Raw genomic sequence first — 23,088 nt, 5'->3', positions numbered from 1 at the left:
TTCCGTTCTGTAGACGTGACCAAGCCAGTGTAGACGTCGCTGAGACAAGAGAGTGAACATGCTGGCTACTCAGTGGTGGAACTTATCAAATAGCACCCGGGTCAGCCATGTGGGGGGTGCCCCCGAAGATGGCATGGCACAGAGGGAGCCTGCTGCGGCAGGGACACATTCATGCGCCCCAGTCCGGGAGAGTGGATGGCAGCATTGCTGCCTACTCTCCTCTGCCAGAGCTCCTGGTCTGGCAGAGGTGGGAGAGGGGACTCTGGGGTGTGTGTGCCTGCTCCATGCCCCCCCATGGTGTGCCCAGGGCCACCCCCCCGCTACTCCACTGTGACTACCCCAAAGGTATTGTGCATTGCCTTGCTCTGTGGGTTTGGGGACTCTTGCCCTGAGGCTCCTGCCGCCCACAGAGCCTTATCCTGATGGGAGATTGCTGCTCAGAAGAAGAGACCAAACGGTTAGGGAGTATCTTGCTCTGGGTACCACCCATCCCAAACCATACTGACTTTTAGAAATCCCGGACCACCAAGCCCGGCAGGAGAGGAGCCACTTAACCACTGATGGAGGCTGGGATCATGGCCACCACCTTTTTGATTTTGCCAAGCCCCGCTCCCCTTTCGACGGCAACCTCTTCGCTCCCGCACCCTTGACGTGCAGAAATGCGGCACCCTGGACCCTTTTGCTGGAAACTGGGAGAGGGGCCGGGAAGCGAGGAGAGGGGCCGGGAAGCGAGGCGTCTGGGGGCCTGAGGATCCGGCGATGGGCTGCGCGCCGCCGGCCGGGGGCGCCCCGGCGTGTTGGACGGCGCTGGAGGGATCCGGACTTCCTAGCCCTCCCCAGGGGCGGGGACGCTCGCCTTCCTCCTCCGCACCCGTGGTTGGGGGGGAGCCCAGCCACCGCCCCGGAACTACCGAGAGTTGAGCAGGAGGAGGCCGGGCCAGCGCGTTCTGGCGGCGAAGATCGGAAGACGAGGCGGGAGGAGGAGGCGAAGGAGACGGCGAGCGCCCGGACGAGCCTTCCTTGGCGTGTCCTCCGGGGACCCCATCAAGGGCACCTGCTTGCAGAGGTGCGCGCCGGTCCCTTGCAGGAGCCAGGCTGGGGCTGCTCTCTGCAGGGCGCCTTCTTTTCCCGGAGCAGGCGAGCGGCGTGGTTCATCCGGGCCGCCGTCCCTTTCCACTCTCCCGCGGCGGGTATGTCTCCACCCCTCGTTTGGGAACGAAGTGAGGCAGCCACAGTTTGGAGGGCAGAGGCTGAAAGCGAAGCAGGGGGGAGGATCCATCGTACCCCCGCAGGGGTCGACGGACGGGGGGGGGAAGAATTGGGGGATCTGCAGGCGGCGGGACGGTGCGGGGGAAGCTTTGCAAAATTCTTCCAGATCAGAGTAGCTGCATGTCGTGTTCAAAGTTCCAGAGAGAGGAATTTTGACTTTGGGACAAAAAGGGTTAAGAGGCTAATTACTGGTTTCCGGAGTCAGGGGTGATTTGGTTCCATTTCGTAATTTATTTCTCCTTATGATATCCGCTCCAAAAAAGTTGTATTTAGGGACTAGCCCCTATGTTCGTTATATATTTTTGTCCACTATCCTTCAAGGAATATTTTCTCTCTTCTTCTTCTCCTGAGGTAAGGATCTCTATCTAAGGACATAGATTAAGCTGTAGCGGTTTTCATGCTATCTGGTAAGTGTTGCAGCTATGTCTACAAAATGATGGATTCAATGATGGTTTATTTCTTATTAATTTATATGCCGCTTATATGCAACAATGGCCTCAGAGCGGTTTACAAGTATAAGATCAGGACATGATTAAAATGCACAAGGACAAATCTGTTGCAGCATTAAAACATCCTTAATTAAAATACACAATGAAACAATTATAAAAGCATTCCAGTTAAAACACTTAAATCACAAGTTCAGTTCAGGGGGAATACTTGTTGAAAGAGGTATGTCTTCAGGATCCAGTGGAATGCCAACACCGATTGGGCCTCTCAAATTTCAGCAAGAAGGGCATTCCACAACACTGGTGGTCCCAGTGAAAAATCCCACCTTTGCATTGTCCTAGGCTGATAGCCATCAGACTAACTGGGTTCCATTAGCTGATTATAGTGCTGTTGATATGTAGCCAGTGAATGGTGCAACGTTTTGCCCCCACTTATATCAGGAATGGTGCAGAGTCAAAATACTGGGAGAATCAAGGGATAGCCTGGGAGTTGGGGTATTTTTTTGGGAGCCTGAGCAAGTGCAAAGTGCCTTGTGGTTTTACTTCACCAGCTTTAAAATGTGGGAAGACAACCTTGCTGTGTTTGGAGGTCTTCTTGTTCATTGGGAAAGGGCCTTAGCTCAATGGTAGAGCATCTGCTTTGTGTGCAGAAGGTTCCAAGCTCAATCCTTGGCATCTCAGGTGGGGCTGGGAGAGAGACCCCTGCCTGAAACACTGGAGAGCTGCTACCAATCAGTGTAGACAATACTAAGCTGGATGGACCAAGAGTCCAACTCATTTTAAGGCAGCTTCGTGTTCCTGTTGTGCTCAGTGGATCCCTGGACATCTGCCTTCTTCTGCCCTGGGTGTTATAAACCAGGGGTTGGAAACTTCCTTCAGTCCAAGGGATGCATTTCCTTCCAAGCCACCTTTGGTAGGTGGAGCCACAGGCAAAAGTGGGCGGAGCAATTGATGTGAATTTTTGCCTTTGTGAAGTAGGCTAGTATCTACACCTATTAACCCACCTGTCTCTATCCTCCATCCAGGCAAGCAAGAGCCATTATCAGAGTTCAAGGACACATTTCAGCCAAGCGCTGGCTCACACACTCAAGGAGGGTGTGAACAAAACCGGTGAGGGTTTGTGGCCTGGGGAGAGTCCCATGGGCCAGACTGAAAGGTGTGGATCTGGGCCTGCAATTCCGCTCCCCTGTTACAAAGCTTTGAGAACCCAGCAGTTAATACGCAAAACAAGCTTCTGGTTCCTAAGTGGGCTTCCTCAGTGGCAGGGGATTCCAGAGGATTCCTCTTGTGGCTACTTCTCTAATGGCCTTCTTAACCCCTGTGTTCTTCTCAGGTGGGAGCAGGTGAGGCAGCACCATGCCGCCCTCCAAAGATGTTGTGAAAATTGCTGTCCAGATGATGGGCGCCATCCCCCAGCTCATTGAGCTTAATCAGGTGATTGCCTTGCTGCCTTACCGTCCTGTGCTTTGTCCTAGGAAGGGGTTCCTGGCTTAAGTGTTACCCTAAATGCTCTACAAAGCAGGACCACGTCCAGGTTGGAATCCTTCTGGGCATATTTTATCTAGAATGGAAATGGTTTTGTTTCCCCCGCTTACGGAATCTGGTCTCCATGTGCCGTGTGCTTTTAATTGCAGGCCAAGCCGCTGTCAGCAGTAGTGAAAGAGGTCTGCGATGCGTGAGTAGCCTTTGCTTTCCACCTTCACCTTGAATTAGAGCAGCTTAGAGGGCAAGGAGTGAACTGCCAACTGTTCCACAGCCCTTTTCCAGCTAGAAAGCCACACTCCATAAATGTCTGCAAAAATCTACCATAGTTTTCTGTGAACATGTTGAGCTTTAACTTTGTTTACTCTTTCCAGCTTTATGCATGAGTAATATCTTCAACTCTGTTGTGATACGCCCAGGATTGCATGTGTGCACATGTACCACAATTCTCTCTAAGCCCAAAATGTGACATTGCTGCAGAATTCGGCTTCCTCAGTCTCTGGCTGCAGGCATTCCCTTTTACTTTCAAATAACTTATTGTGCTAAAGATGGTTGCAAAGATATGCTTGAAAGCGTGTTTGTGAACAAAGCATGGTTAGATGTCTGTTGCTGGAGTGGTAACTGAATAAGATTTCCAGAGTCCAATGATGGTCCTGTGTCCTGTGTAAGCAAAATAGAATCTTGTTGCTCCTTAAAGGCTGCCAAACTTATGATGGAGTAACCTTTCAGTTTGGACTCTAGTCTGCAAAACGTATACCATAATAAATCTGCTAAGGTGCCACAAGACAGGTAATTTTTGCTACCATACCGGGAGTGGTGCTTTACAAAGCTCTTTGGCTTTGTTCATGATTAGCAAAATCAGAATATATGTATAAACCTTGCAGAATAAACGGAGCAAAACATATGTTTTACAAAATCGCACAATGATTTTTCATGTGTATGATTTATGGAAGCTTCAGAATTCAACTGATTTTTGCATAGGATTGAATTCATTTTAGGGCAGTTCACACAAGCCTTAAACACTTCTTAAAAGTGTGAATAAATAGTAGTTTTCTTTTTCTTTTAAAGGGCTGTTCTCTGTTTAATGGTTTGAGTATTAGTCTATCAATCTACCTTTTCATCAATTTGCATATAGGTAAAAACAGTACTACCTTTGCTGTTAGAGACAGTATGCCTTTGGATGTCAGTGGCTTGGGAATCGTAGGTGAGGAGAGCAGTGGGGCACTCAGGTCCCTTTTTGGGGGCTTCCCATAGGCACCAGGTTGGCCATCGCGAGAACAGGATGCTGGACCCGATGGGTGGGTCCTTGGCCTGACCCAGCAAGGCGCTTCTTATGAAGTCTGAAGCAAGAAGCTTACATTTTTAGGTTTTTGGTGATGCCTGCATTTGTCCTAGGTGGCTCCTGAAATGGTGTTGTTCCCTCTTCTTTGTGGTGGCTCCTGAAATGGTGATTGACAACTACAGTTTTTAAAAGTATTTAAATTAAAAAGAATCAGGGACCATTTTTATTGACATTCAAAAAAGCAAACAGTGTTGCTGCTCTTAAAAAAACAAAACAAGCTTAGGCCATTCTGCCTTCTGTCCTCCATGTTGAATACTGTAGAAATTGATCTGCCTATCACAAGCATTTTGCCTCCTTGTGGGATGGGAATATGTCCTTTAGAGCTGGTCGCATTTGCCTGAGGCGATGCAGATGCTTTTGTGAGCCCTGCTGTGGCAGAACTCTGACGGGTGGTCTCTAATACAGGTGGAACTTGAATAATTCGGAGCGCTACGCTCTGCAGTATGTGGATGGGCAGCAAGCGTACATCACAGAATCGGTGAGTACATTTGGCTTATATCATTGATCTTTCCTAGGGGTTGCCCCCTGCTTGATCCTGTATTCTGTGCCAAATTTTGATTGTGCAACCGTTTTCTTTTCTTGTTTTTGCCAGAATCGCGGGGAGATTAAGAATGGGAGCATCCTGCAACTGACCACCGCTCCGGTAGGCTCAGTTATGCAGTTGTTAAGATGAAAAATGCACAATGAGATAACTGTGGTCCCTAGATAACTGTGCCATGCCCACTTTGATGGGCAGCTCTCAGAGGGTTGACCGTGCATCCATGTGGCCCTTACCTGAAAAAGGTTAACTGCTCCTTTACGCCAACTCTGGTATAAAGAAGGAAGTGCAATACTTCCATCTGTTTCTGATGTTCAGGCTGTAAGTGATGTTGCTTACACAATAACCAAGTGTCACCATCCAACCACCCACACCCAAGGGAGGTGTCACTTAGATTTGCAGAAGGACCAAAGATCTGTAGGAGGAATAGCTGCAAGCAAGTCAGGATTGAGCCCTAGAATGCTGATGGACTGAATTGCTGGTTGGTGGTGTGTGAGAATGGAAGAGCAAGTGGAAAGGGAAATATACCGACATACTGTAGAGTAGGGCATGGATGTCTGGCTGGCACACTCAACAGGAGTGTTTCATGCTTCAACATTTTGTTGCAGTTCTCACTTGTTCTGCATATCTACTTTTATCTTGCATGATTTTTTAAAGCATTTTTCAGATGTCCCCTCCTTGCCTGAGGTGTGATTTGTACCCTTTCCTAAATCTATTTTGTTCCTTTGTTCTATTTAAAAACATTTTTATACTGCCAATATAACAGAAGAAAACTCCTCCCGATGAGATTTAGAATTAAAACATGGTCAGAATGCAATAAAACATTTAAAGGTCAGCAGAAAAGCCCCACAAACATCCAGCCCTAGAAATACCAAAATATAGTATGTAACTGCAACAAAAGGCAAAAATATTTGTGGTCCTTGCTATTGTCTTGTTTTTATTGACTTGTGTTCTTCAACACAAGTCAATAAAAACAAGACAATAGCAAGGGCCACAAATATTTTTGCCTCTTCTGTAAGGAAAGCCCTTTATTAGTTTGCCGTCTCCGTTTTTCTTTCTTCTTCTTTTTTCACACTGAGATGGGGGACCTGGAATGGTGCGTGGTATTCCAAATGTGTCTGCTGCTTGGATTTGTCTAAAATTAAAAAGCCAAAAATTCTGCTTGGCAGGACCAAGAGGCAGCAAAGTTACATGGTGGGATTCAAAGCAACAATGTGGACGTGAAGTCTGAGTCTTTGAAGAAGCTGGCAGGCCTCTCCCGAGACGTCGCCTTTGCCCAGGAGTTCATTAGCAGAAACGGCCTCAACCAGCTCTTCCTCATTGTGGAAGAAGATAACAAGTGAGTATCGCAGGTGGGGGAGGAAGCTTCAGAGACCCCCAAACTTCAGAGGGGAACATAGGAAGCTGCCTTGTACCAAGTCAGACTGTTGGTCCAACTAACTCAGTACTGTCTTCACTGACTGGCAGTGGCTCTCCAGGACCCCTGGGACCTTCTGCATGCAAAACAGATGCTGTCTCTGAGCCAGGGCTTTCCCCATGCACTTTGGCTGCAGCTGATGCTTCTTTCTGCCCAACTCTGAGGATCTTTTATGCGGAATACCTTCATAAAGGATTTGCCAGTTTATAACTCATGGATGAGGGACCTGTGGTCTTCCAGATTTTCTAGGACTCCAACCCCCATCCATCCCTGAACATTGGCCATGCAGGCTGAGGCTGATAGGAGATGGAATCCTAGGGCCTCAGGTTCCCCATGCCTGTCATATCTCCATTTCTATAGCTAGACTGAGGGGAATCCTTCTCAGCAGTCGGTGGTTTGGTTTGCAGCTGGCAGATCTCATGTATTGAGAAGGACTATATCTTGTAACCCAGAAACCTGTAGATGATGTAGCAGCATCCAGCTGTGCTTTCAGACTTCTGAAATCCAAGTTGCATTTTATAGTCAACTGGGAAGTCCTTTTTTTCAACCCCAAATGTAGCTTGGTGGAGGAGGTGGGGTGGATTTTCATTGGGATCATTGTGTTTGGGGAAGGGTTAAAGTAGCATTCCTTCAACTGCACTCGCAATCGGGATTCCCCAACTCCCCACCCAGCTGCTGTTTGGGGCAATGGAGGAATAAAAGAACAGACCTAGGGAGACGATGCAGTTTGGAAACAGGAAAGATTAAAGCCATAGAGTTGACAGACACAGCCGGCTAGAGAACTCTGTACAGGCTGCAGCTAGTCAAGATAGCTGTGTGATAGGCCATCTATACCTGAAGAAGTTATGTTAAAAACAAAAAAGGAAGCCTACCATGGAAAAGATAGGGGGAGCATGTTAGGATTAAGTTGTGACACAGGATTTCCCATAAAAAGTGGCTAAAGGCAGTGTGTCTATTCCATAGTAACTGCCCATTGCAGAACCAGCCCCCAACACCAGATCTGGGTTTTTTCATTCGTCCCGTTGTACATGGTTCTCCCCCCATTTTCTTTTTTCTCCATAGCCATGTTATCCTTGCAACAACCTTACAAATAACTGCTTTGACAGGGTGTTTTTTTGAAAACACACACAGACAACAACAACAACATCATAAAAAAATCAAGTGGTATATAAATGTTATGAAATAAATACCGTATTTTTCACCCTATAGGACGCACCGGCCCATAGGACGCACCTAGTTTTTTGGGGGGGAATAAAGGGGAAAAATTTATTTTCCCCCAGCCACAGATATCTGCCCGAAGCACGGGGCGCTCTGCTTCGGTGCGCCCCACACTCCGGGCAAGCAGGCTGCTATCTGCAGCCTAGGGAGCCCTGTGGGAACTCCCGCGGGCTCCCCGGGGTTGCTGATAGCTTTCTGAAGCCTGGAGAGCGAGAGGGGTCGGTGCGCACCGACCCCTCTCGCTCTCCACGCTTCAGTGAAAGCCTGCATTCGCCCCATAGGACGCACACAGATTTTCCCTTCATTTTTGGAGGGGAAAAAGTGCGTCCTATAGGGCAAAAAATACGGTAAGTAAAAGCTGTGAGGTAGGGTAGGTTGAGAGAGAGAAACTATAGTAAGGGAGGGGGTGGAAGGCAGCAACTGTACATAGTACTCAGAGCAGATCTATTGAAATTAATGGACCTAGTCATGTTTGTTCATTGCACTGCGTCTATCCTTAGTAAAACTTGGTTGACTCTCACCCATAAACGCTCCAGAATTAATCAAGTAATTTTTTAATGTTTGAAGTAAATTTTCTTTCCATATTCCATTTGCCAAATTTGGAGTTTCTGGGGGCAGAAGTTGAGGTTTTCTGAGCTCTTCACCTCCTGCTTGTGGTTTCTGAAGTTCTCCCTTGGCCTTTTCTAGGAATTTGAGCTTATACAGAACTTCCTTCTTGTCACCTCTCGCTCTCCTTCTCTCTCTTTTTCTCCTTTGTCTTCCTTTCTCTTTCTCCCCTTCTCTCTTCCTTTCTAGGTGTCTCTCATGCATCCTTCCTGTCATTTCTGGGTGTCTCTGTTCCAGCTGCACTTTGGTCCTCCTGGGTGGCCTCTCTGGGGCTCTCTTACCCTGTTTGCTGTCTGTTGCTCCAGTGTAGGGGAGATTCTAGCCTATGCTCTGAAGGCCTTCGTGGAGCTGATGGAGCACGATTTCGTTTCCTGGGAGACTCTCAGTCCGGCATTCATCAAAAAGGCAAGGTTACCTATCCGTTAATGGCAGCTCATCTTGTTTTTGCAACCCATTGGAAACAAGCTCAAGGGCTTTGGGCATATCCACACCATGCTTTTAAAGTACATCCAACACACATTTAAAGCACATGACTTCTGCCAAAGAATCCTGGGGACTGTAGTTCCCCACTCACAGAGCTATAACTCACAGTATCCTTGACTGTAGTCGAGGTGGCAAGCCAAGGACCTGTGCACACCTGGAGCTGGTTCTGATGTTAAGGACTGAACCTAGGGTGTTCTGCTATATAGCACCCCTATGCAAGTCCCCACACAGGATATGTTTCCTTTTTAAAGAAAAGTGTGCCTTCAGTGCAAGTGTGGTGCATCCCATTTTCCACTCGAGACGAAATGAGAAGTGCTGCCTTGCCTTGCCCTGCCGCTGCACCACTCACACCGACGCATCCCTTATCTAGGTTGCGTGGTGCAAAGTGGTGGTGATGATGATGGCAGGTTCTGGCGAGATCTCATGAGATTTCGTTGAGATCTCATGAGATCTCATAGGAAGTCAGCACTGATGCTCCTATTGTTTCTGTCAGTGGAGGTGGTGGGGTGCTGCCTTGGGGAGTGGGTTGGCCCTGCTCCAATACATCCTAGGAACTGTGAATCTTACCAGGATATTCTACCATACAATTTGTGTTTGTTTTAAATTTTATCAGCTGTCTTGAGTCCTGGTTCTGGAAATAATTGGGATCTAAATAAATAAATAAAATCAATTATCTTCACCTTTGGAAAAGTACAGTTTCCAGGATTCAGTGGGAGATGCCAGGAAAAACGTAGGTGAGGCTGGGGCTTTGGCCCCTCCCAGACTTATGATTCTGTCCATTCCTGTTCCTTGGCTGCAGATCGTAAGCTATGTCAACATAGTCCCGATGGATGCCTCAATCCAGCAGATTTCATTGGCCATCTTGGAGAACATGGTGCCAACCAGCCATTCTCTCTTTGAGCTGGTCAAGCAACAAGTGACTCTGGATCGTCTCATTGGCCTTTTGCAAGTGTAAGCAAACCACCGCCAATTTAGTTTTCCTCCCTACAGGTGCCATTTTTTTCTTCTATTTCTACTCTTCTCGGTTTTACTGCTCAGGTGTCGGTATTAAAGCATTCTTCCCATCAAGGCCTCCATTGCCCGCTCTTTAAGCACAGCCTTCCCCAACCTGGTTATCCTCCAGATGTTTGGGACTCCCATACAAGCTGTGCTGGCTGAGGATGATGGAAGCTGGGAGTCCAGAACACCAGGAAAGTGCCAGGTTGCCAGAGGCAGCTTTAGGAAGTCTGTCCTTGTGTGCCTAGTTAACAGTATGACAAGCATTCATCTGTAGGTTTTAGTACCGGCGTCTTGTATGAATATACATGAGGGACCTTTGGTACGGCACACGGAGTGCGGGTGAGATCCAGTCTCCTCTAGCATTCGAACAATACTAATCTTTTGCTTTTCCTCTAGAACGAACCAGCAGCTGCAGCTGAAAGCCATGGCTCTTCTTATTGCTCTGCTCCTCAATGCCAAAGAGCCTGACAGGAGGGTAAGGGAGATCTGTTGGCCCCAGAAGGGCAAGAGGAGGAGCAGGTAGTCCTTAGCCAGTGGTGTTGGTGTAGGAGATTCACTTCCTGTAGGAGATGGTAGAGCCCCCTCTAGCGGTGACAACAAATATTGGGGGTGGGGGTGGAAAGGTAACACCCTCATTCCCAGCCTCTCTCAAGCAGACCTTGAGCCAGTGCATGTGTGCTTTCTCCTAGGTGTACAGCTATTGTGGATGTGCTAAATTCTGGACCATTAGTGTGTGTGTGGGGGGGCGAGGTGAGGCGGTTAGAGCAGGTGTGACTAACCTTTTGAAACCCAAGGGCCTCCTTGAAGATTGTCCATCGCCCCGTGAGATTTGCATGCCCATGGTGGGCTTGGCCAAAGTGACTGATGCTCGCTCACTTATTTGTTCATCTGGGCATGCATACACACACACAACAAACATGCTACTTCCCATACATACAGTAGATGCACACAGACATTCAGACAGACGGAGACAGCCCGTTGTTCTTTTGCTGATCAGCAGAGAGTGGGGGGCAATGTCACCTTCCACATCATTTTACTTCCCTGTGGTATCACTGGTCTTGGGGGAAAGGAGCCTCTCTTCTTAGCCCAGCACGGGTGTCAGATGGAAAAAAGGAGAGGAAAGGGCCTCTTCTCCCTTTGGTGCAGCACAATTCCAAGAAGATCTCCAAGGTTCAGGAAAGAGAGCTCCTCCTTTCCTGAGCCTCTTAGAACCTCTTTGCATTGGTGTCAGGCTGGAGAGCAAAGAGGTGCCTGGTCTTGGCAGAGGGCTAGCAGGCCATGAGTCACCACCCTTGTCCTGCAGCCTGCTTAGGGCAAGCACGGGGAGCTTGTGAATTGACATGGGTGCCAAGTAGTCTGTGGGTGGGGAACTTTGCCACCTGATGCAAGAAACTGGAACTTGGATGCTTGCACAGATGTGCTGGGGACCTGTGCACATAGCTGAAAGAAAGGTGGGGCGGGAGGTTTGTTTTGGAACTCACTCCCTGACTCCTTTCTCCTTCCAGGGCATGATGGAGTATCTGGGGAGGAAGAACCTCCGGCAATTTATCCACAAGGTGAAAGCATGCAAGTGGCCTGCGGTGGGGTGTGTGGCATAGATTTCCTCGTCGTAAGCGTTGTGCTTTCTCACCTGTGTGCCCACTTCTCAGGCATGGGGATGGAGAAGCTTTTTTGGCCTGAGGGCTGCAACCTCCCAGGGGCCGCGTGCCAGTGGTGGGCAGGGCCAGAGGCAAAAGTGGGTGGGGAAACAAACAGGAATTGTTACCTTTGTACAACAGGCTGCTTTCTATGAACACCCCTCTCTAGCCCCCACCCCAGGCAAGCAAGAGCTTGAAGACATAGTTCAGCCAGATAAGGAGGGTTAGGAGCTGGGCCGGTGATGGTGCAGCTGGGAAAGCCCGGGAGAGTCCTAAGGGCTGGATAGAGAGGCCCCTAGGCCTGAGGCTTCCCATCCCTGCTCTTACATTTTGTCTGACTGGCCTGATTTCTCTGGGTCCTCACTCTAGCTTTCTCCCCTTCTTCTGTGGCTTCTCTTCTGCCCATTTCGCCTTGGTGGATGGTACCCCTTGTCCCCACTGAGCTCTGCTGTGAGGAGTTGGAATATTGCATCAGGGGATAAGGGGTGGAGGTGGGAGGGAGGGAGGTGGACAGTGCAGGTGACTCTGCTGTTCTCCATCCTTAGAACATCATCCATGCCTCTGAGCCCCTTGGGGATGAGATGGCCCACTACCTCTATGTACTGCAGTCTCTCACGCTGAACCTTCTGGAGCAGAAGATGAGGACCCCCATGGACCCCTATTTACAGGTCTGCTCCCTTTTCCTCACTTTCGTGGCTTGCCTCTCAACTTCATTCTATTGCCCCAAAGTTTGATGGCCTCGGATCATTGGTCCCAGATTGCTGCAATCATCTGGAGAAGCCCTCCTGACTGGCCCCACAGTTACCACGTATTTAGTTTAGTTTTCCATGCCTTTTCCATGACTTTTAGCTTAGCAACCCCAGAACTTTGGAACACTCTTCCTGCTGAAATCTGTCAGTTCCGATATTTTGTTGCCTGCTGAAAACATGCTTGTTGTGCAAACCTGGATCAGCACTCCAGCACCTTCCCACTAGCCACCTCCCCCACCCCCAACGCCCACCCCAGATTGGAAATTTGTGGGAGGGAAAAACTGTTCCACAGCAGAACTACACCTTCACTGTCACACAAACAGTTCAACTCTCAGTGCAGTGGAGTTTTAGCACCTTGTAAATAAGCCCCACAGAAATTGTAACCCTTTTGGGGGCTGGCTGAGAAGGGGTAGAGAGCTCCGTTCTCCTGTATGCCTCTGTCACTTTGTCGCCTATGCCTGCCAGGCCAGTGTTTAAATGCAAGCTTGCAGAAGGTGCCAGTCTCATTCCCCAGCCTCTCCAGCTCATAAGGCAAACCCCGCTGATATTCTCTGTGCAGGATCAGAGGGAGCTCCTCCAGTCCCTGCGCCATGCGGCCTTTGTCTCCGAGAACGAATCCTATGCCAGCAGCTCTAACACCGAGCGCCGGCACTCCCTTTGTGCCAAGGAGTTCCGGAAGCTGGGCTTTGTGGTAAGTTCCTCATAGACTGGGGTGGAAGACCCTTTTCAGCTCAAGGGTTGCATTCTCTCGTGGGGAACCTTCTGGGGGCCTCATGCCAGTGGTTGACGGGGCCAGAGGCAAATATGTACAGGGGGGCAACAGCCGTGGCTCTTACTTCAGGACAGTTGACTACACGCCAGCTTTGCAGAAACCAGAGGTTTCTAGAGACTCCTTTGAGGCAAGCAGGAGGCATTGTCACAGTTCAGAAACACAGTTCATCTTGGCAGAAGGGCTCAAGGAGGGCCAGGGAAGGGCTGTGGCCTGGGTGATGGGTGACAGTTCAGATTTCCTGACAGAGAGGCCCAGAGGGTCACATTGGGCCTCTGTGCTCGGTATAGATTATATGCCACAAGAAGAGAGCACAGCAAGTATTCAAAGTACCCTCAGGGCAAGTTTTGTTGAGAGGGTGGCATCGCCTGGGTTGGCACCTAACAGCTGCCAGGCTTCCAGAACCAAAGCAGGGCCCACCGCTGACCCAGCAAGCCAGTCAAAGAGACCAAATTTCATGTCTTCGTCAGACTCTTCAGAAACCTTCTTGGCTTCCACCTTGGCTGGAACTGCTGACACCTTCATTGCCCTCCACGGCCACTGCTTTTATAAATATTTGGCCCAGCTCTTCAGACAACCCTGGGCAGCTGGGTCATGCTGGCATTTTATTTTCTGCCATGGTGGCTAGGCCCAGCCAGACTTGTAGTACTGCTACTCATCTCTAACTCAGCTTGTCAGGGCCTGGCAGTGAAGGCAAGCCCTCTGGCTCTCAGCATTTTGAGACACTACCTCTTTATTGTGTCTTTTGTGTTGTGTTGTTTTGTGTGTGTCTCCTCCCCTCCAATCTAAGCAGCCCTAATATTGTATTATGTCTTTCTTTTCCAGAATAACACTAACCCTGCCCTGGATTTGCAGCGCAGCCCTCCAGGGCTCCTTGCTCTAGACAGCATGGTCTATTTCTCCAGGCACTTCCCAAGTGCCTACAGCAGGGTAATGGAAGAGCTTGTTTGCTTTGTGATGCTGGTCTTTCCCTCCCCCCCCCCTAACTTATAGCAGAACTTCAGGAATCAGTAGCAGCCATGTGCTTGGGATGGGGCTGGCTCCAGGATTGAGATGCCCCCACTCTGGGCAGAGTGTCCCTCTGGTGGGCTTTCCTCTTTGATGGGGAATAAAGCCAGTTTGGTTCAGAACTTAACAGAAACATACCTGATTTGCACTTTCTAAAACAATAGGCAAACTGAAGCACAGCTATCCTTCCAAATTTGCACTTCTCTGAATTTCATGACTAATATAATATAATATAATATAATATAATATAATATATAATACTGCCTCCCTGAGCTTGCTTTTCAGACTCTTGCAGGCCTGATGAGGTTGTGACATTCTTCCTTTTCCTCTCAGTTCATTCTTGAGAACAGCAGCCGAGAAGATAAGCACGAGTGCCCATTTGCCCGGAGTAGCATCCAGCTCTGCTTCATGCTCTGTGAGATCCTTCATGTGGGGGAGCCTTGTGAGTATTAGTACTTCCCTTCTCTCTCTGAACCCCGGGTGCCTTGTGACTCTGGTCCCTCTGCCGGCATTCACACACTGTCATTGAGGCCTTCTTTATGAGCCGGCAGGGCTGGTAGTGAGGTTTCTTTCTCCCAGTTCCAGTGCATTCACAGCTTTCCATAGGAAAATGTTTCTCCACTGCTGTAGGGCTGGTACCATAGACAGGAGGTAGATTGGCATCTACATGTAGTATTTGGAGCATTTTGTGGCAAATTGGCATGGCTTTCTGATTTACAGTTGTCTAACAGCCCTTTATAAAGTGCTTTCTCTTCCTAAACTAGATTGCTGAAAAAGAATATGGTGTGGGAAAAATGAGTGGATTTGAGTGGAAGGATGTGTGAGTGTGGTTCTGGTCACATATTTCTGGGCTTGGAGGTGTGTCCTGTTCCTTTGTTCTTAGCCTATGTCCACCAACCTGAGACAGTATTTTGCCCTGGTTCTGGTTGGTGGGTCCTAGAGTTACAGTAAAAAAACAAAGTAGATCCCACAAGTCTAAAGTCTGCTGCACCTCCCCCATATGTGCTGTGGAAGAGCTGAGAAGGAAACAACAAAAGGAAAAATCAAGGCCTAAAAAATGGGAGGGGAGGGGCAACCAAGTTGCATAGCTGTGACCAACAAGTCCCCCTGGATGGAAAAGGAATTTATAGTGGTGTCCAGCTGCAGAGAATGAACGTAGGCATTTAAAAATATGGTGCTCTGGGAAGACAGAGGGAGCTCTCCTCCCCTACCCCCCAGAGCCCTTAGGGTAGCAGTGAGGAACTTCTGGCCTTTCAGATGTTGTCAGACTCCAGCTCCTATCATCCCTGACCATTGGGCCACACTGGCGAGGGCTGATGGGAGTTGGAGTTCAGCAGTATCAGGAGAGCACCAGGCTCTCCAACCATGCTTTAGGACAGAGCTTTCCAAACTGTGTGTCGCAACATGTTAGTGTGTCAGCTGCAGTGTGTGTGTCATGCAAATGTTTTCCATGCTCCTTCCAGGGTTGGAAAGGGGTTAGTTCAATCTCCAGTTTGTTAGTAAAACTGAATTACTGAATCACGAAATGATGCATGGTCTAAAAAGTGTGTCACCAACATGAAAAGGAAAGCTCTGCTTTAGGACACTCACATCCTGTTCTGCGAGACCTCTGAGAGAAATGGGAAGATGGTATTATGGGGAGAGGCGCTCTCCATGGAAGTTCTTGGATGGTTATCGAATTTGGAGGAGCAGAAAGGAGAGAGGAGGAGATGATTTAAAAAAACAGACCCAGGGATTGTGTTTCTCTTTTATGACAGGCTCTGAGACAGCCCAGGCCTTCTATCCCATGTTTTTTGGCCAAGAAAGCTTTTTTGAGGAACTCTTCTGCATCTGCATCCAGCTGTTGAACAAGACCTGGAAGGAGATGCGTGCGACACAGGAAGACTTTGACAAGGTGAGGCCTAGCAGCAGGGACTTTGGGGGCACAGGCTCAGGATGCAAATGTGCATGTGCTAATTGATATGTATAGGTGAATATCCATTTTATTCTCCCATGTACCCATTTTATCTTCCTCACAACAACTCTATGAGGCAAGTTAGGTTGATAGAGAGCAACTGGCTTGCTGTCACCCAATAAGCTTCATCGTCAGTCCCACGCATACCCATTGGCACTGTATGATAAATAAGATGAAAACCAAAACTAATTGAACTAGAATACCATTTTTTAAATCTTACATAAAATCCAGTAATTGACCAAACAACAACAAAAATGAATTAAGTATATCCTGCTCTACCAGATACATACCTAAATTTTAAAATCCCATTAAAAAAATTTCCAGTTTTAGTTTTCATGGGTGACTGTTAACCAGGACAAAATATTGGTCTTGAGCTATTGGATACTGAATTGAAATACTCCATCCTGTGCTGTGCTTACATGGAGGCCAGAGAGGGGCTGGCTTCCTTATCTATAGTTTTTAGATGGCTACTATTCATTTATTTCAACTTATATGCTGCTTTTCCACATAAATGTGCCGAAAACCACTCACAATGCCACAGCAGTTGTGCACATTGATACATTTGACATGATTTTTGTAGCAAACAAGATGGGAGTCGGGGAACAAAAGTGGTGTCTTTATTCTGTTTACGTCTCCCCCAGCCTTTCTTTTGTAATTTGAGCACTTGCTGTATGAACATGCTTGAGGGGGCTTTCAAGAGTTTAGGGGAGAGAGGAATTTGGTGGTGATGGGGATAGGGCATCATATCCCTTTGTTTACCCATTGCATGAATCTCTGGCCCTGCAGGTGATGCAGGTGGTTCGGGAGCAGATCACCAGAATCCTCACCCTAAGGCCCACTTCGCTGGAGCTCTTCAAGAGTCGAGTGAATAGCCTAAACTACAGCGAGATCCTGCGTCTTCGGCAGACGGAGCGGATGCACCAGGAGGAGATCCTAGCTGCGCCCGTCCTGTGAGTAAGGAGGCTTTGCTATATGTTTGTGCCTTGTATCAATACTTTTAGTATATCTGGTGGCAGAAGAGATACCTCAAGGTATCAATCTCTGCTCTAGCTTTGGAATTCCTGCTCAAGAGGGATGTTGGACTATGTGGCTTACAGGCTTTGTGATTCTAATTCTTACAGCCCTAAATCAAATGGTGGAGAAACTGTGACTCTCCAGAAGTTGTGGATCACAATCCCCACCATCCTTAACCATTGGCTGTGCTAGTAGGGGCTGATGGGAGTTGTAGTCCAACAACTCCCATCAGCCTCTAGGGGAAGGGCCATAGCTCAATGGGAGAGATCTGCTTTGTGTGCAGTTCAGTGCTGGAACAGAATGGGAAGATGTTCTGCTCTCTGGGAATGCCAGAACAGAGAGAATGTTCTCATTCCGGCAGTAAGGATGAGGCTGAAGGACTGTTGAAAGGTCATGGGGCCTTGTGATATTAGGCAGTGTTACTCTTCCTTCCACTGTGCTTTGCCCCAGGGAATTGAGAGAGCGCCTGAAACCTGAGCTTCTCAAGCTGATCCAACAGCAGAGACTCCTCCACCTCTGCGAAGGGACGCTCTTCCGCAAAATTAGCAGCCGGCGGAGACAGGGTAAGTGGCTGGAGGCCATGTTCTCCATTGAGGGATTGCAAGGGTAGCTGGAGCTTGTGTATCTTGGGCTTCTGATGGGAGAGGAGTCTACTAGGAAACAAGTGAGTCAGGAAGTTGGAAGGCAAGGAGCTCATACTGGATCTATTGCAGGAAGGGCTCTTGCAGCCATAATCTCCATGCTGTGACTTGTTTTCTCTTTGCTAGATAAGCTCTGGTTCTGCCGCCTTTCTCCCAACCACAAATTTCTGCACTACGGAGATGTTGAAGAGGGCATAGAAAGTCTGCCAATTGAGAGCCTGCCAGAGAAAGGTATGCAGACCTGTCCCATGTGTCGCATCTGACCTTCAATATTCCTGCTCCCACTATGGCTTCCAAGGCTGCTTTGCTTCCTCTGTTGTGCCACTCACAAGACCAAAGGTGGGAAGCCACCAAAGCAAGAATGAGAACCGAGAATCCCTAAAGTGGGTATCTCAGAAATATGGGGCCACCACTGAAAAGACCTTTGATCCTTCCTTCCTTCCTTCCTTCCTTCCTTCCTTCCTTCCTTCCTTCAATTTATATCCTGCCCTTGCTACCAAAGGGCAGCAAACATGAAGAGATAAAAACATCATAAAAACAATTCCAATACAGATGTAGGCTAGGAAACATCTCAACTTAAAAGCCTGGTTGAACGAGGTCTTCAGTAGATTCCTGTCTAATATTCAAAGGCGGGAGGGATTCCAAAGGGCAGGTGATATAACACTAAAGGTCCGATTCCTATATTGTGTGGAATAGACTCCCTGATCAGATGGCAACTGCAGGAGGACCTCACCTGCAGAGCACAGTGCTCAATTGAGTATATAAGGGCTGAGATGATAGTTCATTTATCTGAAAGTGCCCATCAACCTAATACATCTTGATAGTGGGCCCATACGCAGGGTCTCATCGAGGTTGATCTTAAAGGATTATATAAAAGCAGCCCTCCTGGGGGTGGAAGGAGAGGCTGCCACCCTCCCAGAGGAGGAGCAAGTCTTCCCTTGGGGCATCTTGTCAAGGACATCCTGCCAAGATCCATCTAGTCAAGCATCCCACCAAGTGCTCATCCAGGTGCCTGCAAACCAGGGCTGGGGGACTTGTGGCTCTCCAAATGTTGCTGGACTCCAGTTCCTATCATTCCTGGCCATGCTGGCTGGAGCTGATGGGAATTGGAGTCCAACGACGACTGGAGCACCACCACTGCTGCACCCTTGGCTTGAAGAAACTCACGTGGGAGGGTATGGATTGGGCACATTCTTATCCCTGCTCCCGAATCCTGTGGTTCTCCTGGTTTGAGCTCTGCACATCTGTCCTTGTTGCCTGGTGGTGTATTAAACTGTGTGTGCTTCTTTGCCCAAAGTTCCTGTGGCAGATATGAAAGCATTGCTTACTGGCCGGGAATGCCCCCAAACCAAGGAGAAGAGCTCTGGCAAACAGAACAAGGTCAGTTTGCACTCTGTTCTTCTTTTCCTCTCACATATATAAATAGGGGAATTGTGCACATGTATGCAAGCTACCTTCTCCCCCCTACTGTTACTTAAGAGTCCCGCAGGATCAGGCCAGTGTCCCATCTAGTCCAGCATCCTGTTCTCACAGTGGCAAACCCACAAGCAGGACCTGAACAGAAAAGCATCAGTGCTCCACCAGCTTCATTCAGGCCTGTTAGCATTAAATACGCATATTGATTTTTTAATGGAGTTCAAATTGTAATATAATATAATAAAATACAATAAAATAAAATAGCAGTAACAATACATTGAAAAACATACAGCATCTAGCATAGTGCATTATAGTTGCTACACTAGGCAGAAAAATGGTCTAAGACCCTCAGAAATTTTCAAGTGGCCTATGGGTTTCTGATGGTTTTCAAATTGTTTTGAAATGTTTTAAAGTTGTTTTTATTTTAACTTTTAAAACTGCATTGTGTTAACTTTCTGAAGTTTGATGTCTGTCTTCCTTTGGTTGGAAAGCCAGAATAGAAATTTAGTAAGTAATTCTGCTGAGTGGGGACCTGGACTTCTGCCCCAAGGTCTGATGGAACCGCATCATTGAAAACACCTGGCATCTCTTCCCACTTTCCTCCCTGCAGGACCTCCTAGACCTTGCCTTTTCCATCAGCTATGATGTTGGGGAACATTTGAATTTCATTGCTCCTACGCGCTATGAGGTGAGTAGCTACGTGCTGCAGAGGATCTCCTGTATCTTAACAGAATGGAGTATTGGTCTCTCTCTGCAATAGAGCAGGGTTCAAATGGAACCTGCAAGAACATGCTGATGCATGAAGTGCTCTTGTTCACAGTTCCACTCAGCCGTGATCTATGCACTATCCCTTTCCACTTCCTCTCCCATCTACCTAGCTCCTCTCCATGACAGCCAGACAGCATTTTGTAGCTGCATAGCATCCTCATAGGAAGTTGCCTTGTACTGGGCCATCTAGCTTATTATTAATGTCTACTGCCTGGCATTGGCTCTCCTGGATTTCAGGCAGCGTCTTCTCCCAGCCTTACCTGGAGATGCTGGGGATGGAACCGAGGACCTTCTGCGTGCAAGGTGGTGCTCTACCACTGAGCTAGGACCCTTCTCCCCTTAAGTGGCTACTCAGTCCTCAACAGGTTGTTTGGGGGTTTCTCTCCACTTGAGCCTCCCCCCCCAAGGCTTTGTGTACTCATGCAAACTTTGGGGATTCCCCCATGCCTGCTGCAAGGAGGGTGTTGTTTTGGCTACAAAAGCAATGGCAGGCACACCTGAACAATTGGAAAGAGAGGGAATGCTTAGGCACAGAGAAGGGACAGCAGTAGTACTCTAGTAGTCAGACCCAGCACGAATTCTGAAGTGGTCTACGGTGTGTTAAACATATCCGTTAACTCAGTGGGTTGCTTTACTCAGAGTATGCCCATTAAAGTGAATGAACCTAAGCCAGTCATACCCATGGGTTTACTCCAAGAAGGGCTAGCACTGGCTACAACCCTCTGATCCTTGCTTTGCCCTTTTGCAGCAACGTGAAAATAACACAGTGAGAATATTAGTGCTCTGCTGGATCACACCAGCTTCCTGTCAGAAAGTGCTTGTGTGAACCCCTCCTTCAGCGCACAGGCTGGAGCTTAGGAGTTAAAGGATGATGGGACGAGCAAACCCCCTTTTCCTTGTTCTTCAGTTCTGCTTATGGACCGATGGGTTGAACGTGCTCCTGGGCCGAGAGATGGCGAGCGAACGGACGCAGAGTGACCTGGACATCTTGCTGTCTATGGAACTCAAACTGCGGTTGCTGGATCTGGAGAACATCCCCATCCCAGATGCTCCACCAGCCATCCCAAAGCCCCCCAGCAACTTAAACTTCTGCTATGATTTCACCCATATAGAACAGTAAAGGCTACCTCTTCCTAGCATGCTCTGCTTCTCATAGCCGCTGGCTCGTTTTGGATGATCCTCCAAACCAGATCAGGAACACGCTGCAGATTTTCCCTCCCCCCAACCCCTGCTTAGGTACCAGTTCACTTCCCCATGTCATGTTTGCTGTAACCATTGTTTCCCATGATGCTGAAACTGAAAACACACACACTAAGCTTAATGCAACCTGACCTAACTTGCTTTCTTCCAGCTACAGCATTTGAGACCTCTCAGAATTTTGAATAATTTCCTCCAGGTTGTTTTGCCAGGGACTTGGGAACGTATTGGAGGACGAAACAGGTCTTAAAGATTGAAAACTGAACACTATGAAAGGGAAATGGGGATGAGCCACTGATTCCCACCCACGGGGCTCTCTTGTCTTTATAGCCAACACCTGCAACAATGAGTGCTAGAAAGTTGCTTTAAAAGAAAGAAGAGAGAGGCTTGCCTTCTGTGGATCCTGGCTTGTATTTTTAGATATCCCATTTTAGACTTTCCCATGTGATGATAATCCACCGCACAGAGACGTTGATTCTGTCAGCAAAACTGTTGCTTTACCAATGGATTGTATTTCACATTTAGCCTTGTTATACAGTGAGGTTGCCTCAATTATGCAGATGACCTATATTATGCAAAATTAAAGGAGTTGGGGAAATATGATCGGGGGAGGACAGAGTCCTCCCCTCCCTCGCTTTTCTGAGGAATACATAAATAGATCTCCCACCTTAAGAAACTTTGACTCCTTCCACAGAGAGTGGCAATGCCACCTCTTTCCTAGTTCTGTTTAGCTAAATACTGCCTACGGGATCTCTCTTTGCCACATTTTGAAAGGCAGAAACAAGCACTTTACAAAACTGGCTCCCTTGCTCTATGAGAACAGCATCAGGTATGTTTTGTCACCTGCCTGAGCAACAGGAGAGCTGTGACAGGGTGAGGCACTCTGCCTAAAACTGTAGCATAACTATCTTTTCAGGGACCTTTTCCCCATAGCTGTAGCAAGGGAGGAACATATGGAGAGAGGTGTTTCTTCTTTCTTTATCCCCCCTTTCCAGAATGCTTCCTTTCTTCATAGGCTCTTGAATCAGTGCCTGTTTCAGAGAAAAGCTCTTAAAATGCATCCAAAGTTTTCTTGAAAATATTTTCAAGATGTGACATGGTACTTGTTAAGCCAGGGGTGTGTGTGTATCTGTTGCTTTTGAACTATTTCCCTCAATTATGCACTGACAAAAGATGGATTCAATGGCCAATGTCAATCATGCAAATTAAGCAGCTTTAAGTAACTTCTTATTTTGCGCTTCTTACCATTCCACATACTTTTTTCTTTCTTTTTCTTTTGCTAGCCTCCCAGCGGCGGTGGGGTAAAGGGAGATACCTATGCAGACACTAAAGTCCCATGGTGGGGAAATTTTGGCCCTCCAGATGTTGCTGAACTACATATCCCATGAGCCCCAGCATTCATCGCCAATGGCAGGGATGATGGAAAGTTGTAGTTCAGCAACATGTGGAGAGCCAAAGTTTCCCCACAGGTTGGCTAAGGCCAGGAAGCTGACACTCAGGTGGCATTCCCATGGGCAGCCAATTCCTTTGTTCTTCTGTTAAGTCATTTTGTAAGTAAATGTGAATTTGGTTTTCTTGTGAAATTTTCTAGATGTCACACACACACACATACACATATATATGTATTTTCACAGCACTATGCCTCTTTAGAAACACTGAGTCCAATTGCACTGGAGCGGCTATTTCCTAGCCTCCTACCCCCTTACCTGTCTGTGTTATTCATCAATCTTGCAGCACTGTAGCTGCCCACTATCATAGGAAAAATTTCCACATTCAGTATCTTCTGTAAAGGACTTCCCAGACTCCTTGAATTCCTTCCTGCTCAGGTGCTTCTACTGTAACATGTTCACTGTGGTACTGCCTCTGGCACAGAGGCCTTAATATTATTATTATTAATAATAATAAAGGGAATTATCTTTATGGAGTTTTTTTTTGGTAACTGCTGTGAGTGATTGAAGCTTTGCGATGACTGTGCACAAACCAGAGGAATCGGTTTCTCTGCTTACCATTGAGAAAGCAGGCAGTTCCTCTTGTTGTGTGATGCTTTGGAGGTCGTGACTGGGATTAAAAAAAGCCCAGTGAATGGATGGCCCAACCTGTGGCCCTCATGTTGTTGTTGGACTCCAGCTCCCATC

General features: G+C 47.8%; 1 protein-coding gene across 1 annotated transcript; it reads left to right on the top strand.

Annotated features, from left to right (window-relative positions):
• Window positions 1-1,700: 1,700 nt before the first annotated feature.
• On the top strand, window positions 1,701-22,873 carry ELMO3 (engulfment and cell motility 3). Its single transcript, XM_082229419.1, has 21 exons — window positions 1,701-2,825; window positions 3,049-3,149; window positions 3,350-3,390; window positions 4,945-5,017; window positions 5,132-5,182; window positions 6,247-6,416; window positions 8,624-8,739; window positions 9,536-9,752; window positions 10,197-10,275; window positions 11,306-11,356; window positions 11,983-12,105; window positions 12,746-12,877; window positions 13,781-13,885; window positions 14,297-14,405; window positions 15,721-15,857; window positions 16,704-16,867; window positions 17,382-17,494; window positions 17,699-17,803; window positions 18,870-18,952; window positions 19,599-19,676; window positions 20,664-22,873. The coding sequence occupies exons 2-21, from the start codon at window positions 3,072-3,074 to the stop codon at window positions 20,874-20,876; spliced, it is 2,238 nt and encodes a 745-aa protein (XP_082085545.1). The 5' UTR covers window positions 1,701-2,825; window positions 3,049-3,071; the 3' UTR covers window positions 20,877-22,873.
• The last annotated feature ends 215 nt before the right edge of the window (window positions 22,874-23,088 follow it).

The sequence above is a fragment of the Podarcis vaucheri genome (genome assembly GCF_965113315.1).
Source record: "Podarcis vaucheri genome assembly, chromosome: 7".
In the NCBI taxonomy this organism is placed as follows: Eukaryota; Metazoa; Chordata; class Lepidosauria; order Squamata; family Lacertidae; genus Podarcis; species Podarcis vaucheri.
Note: the sequence above shows the minus strand (reverse complement) of the source record. Positions and strands in the feature narration are given on the sequence as shown.

Coding starts and splice junctions, on each gene's coding strand:
- ELMO3 (XM_082229419.1), top strand. CDS start 3,072: ATGCCGCCCTCCAAAGATGTTGTGAAAATTGCTGTCCAGATGATGGGC. Junction 9,753..10,196: donor CTCATTGGCCTTTTGCAAGT/GTAAGCAAACCA, acceptor CTTTTCCTCTAG/AACGAACCAGCAGCTGCAGC. Junction 19,677..20,663: donor TTGCTCCTACGCGCTATGAG/GTGAGTAGCTAC, acceptor CTTGTTCTTCAG/TTCTGCTTATGGACCGATGG.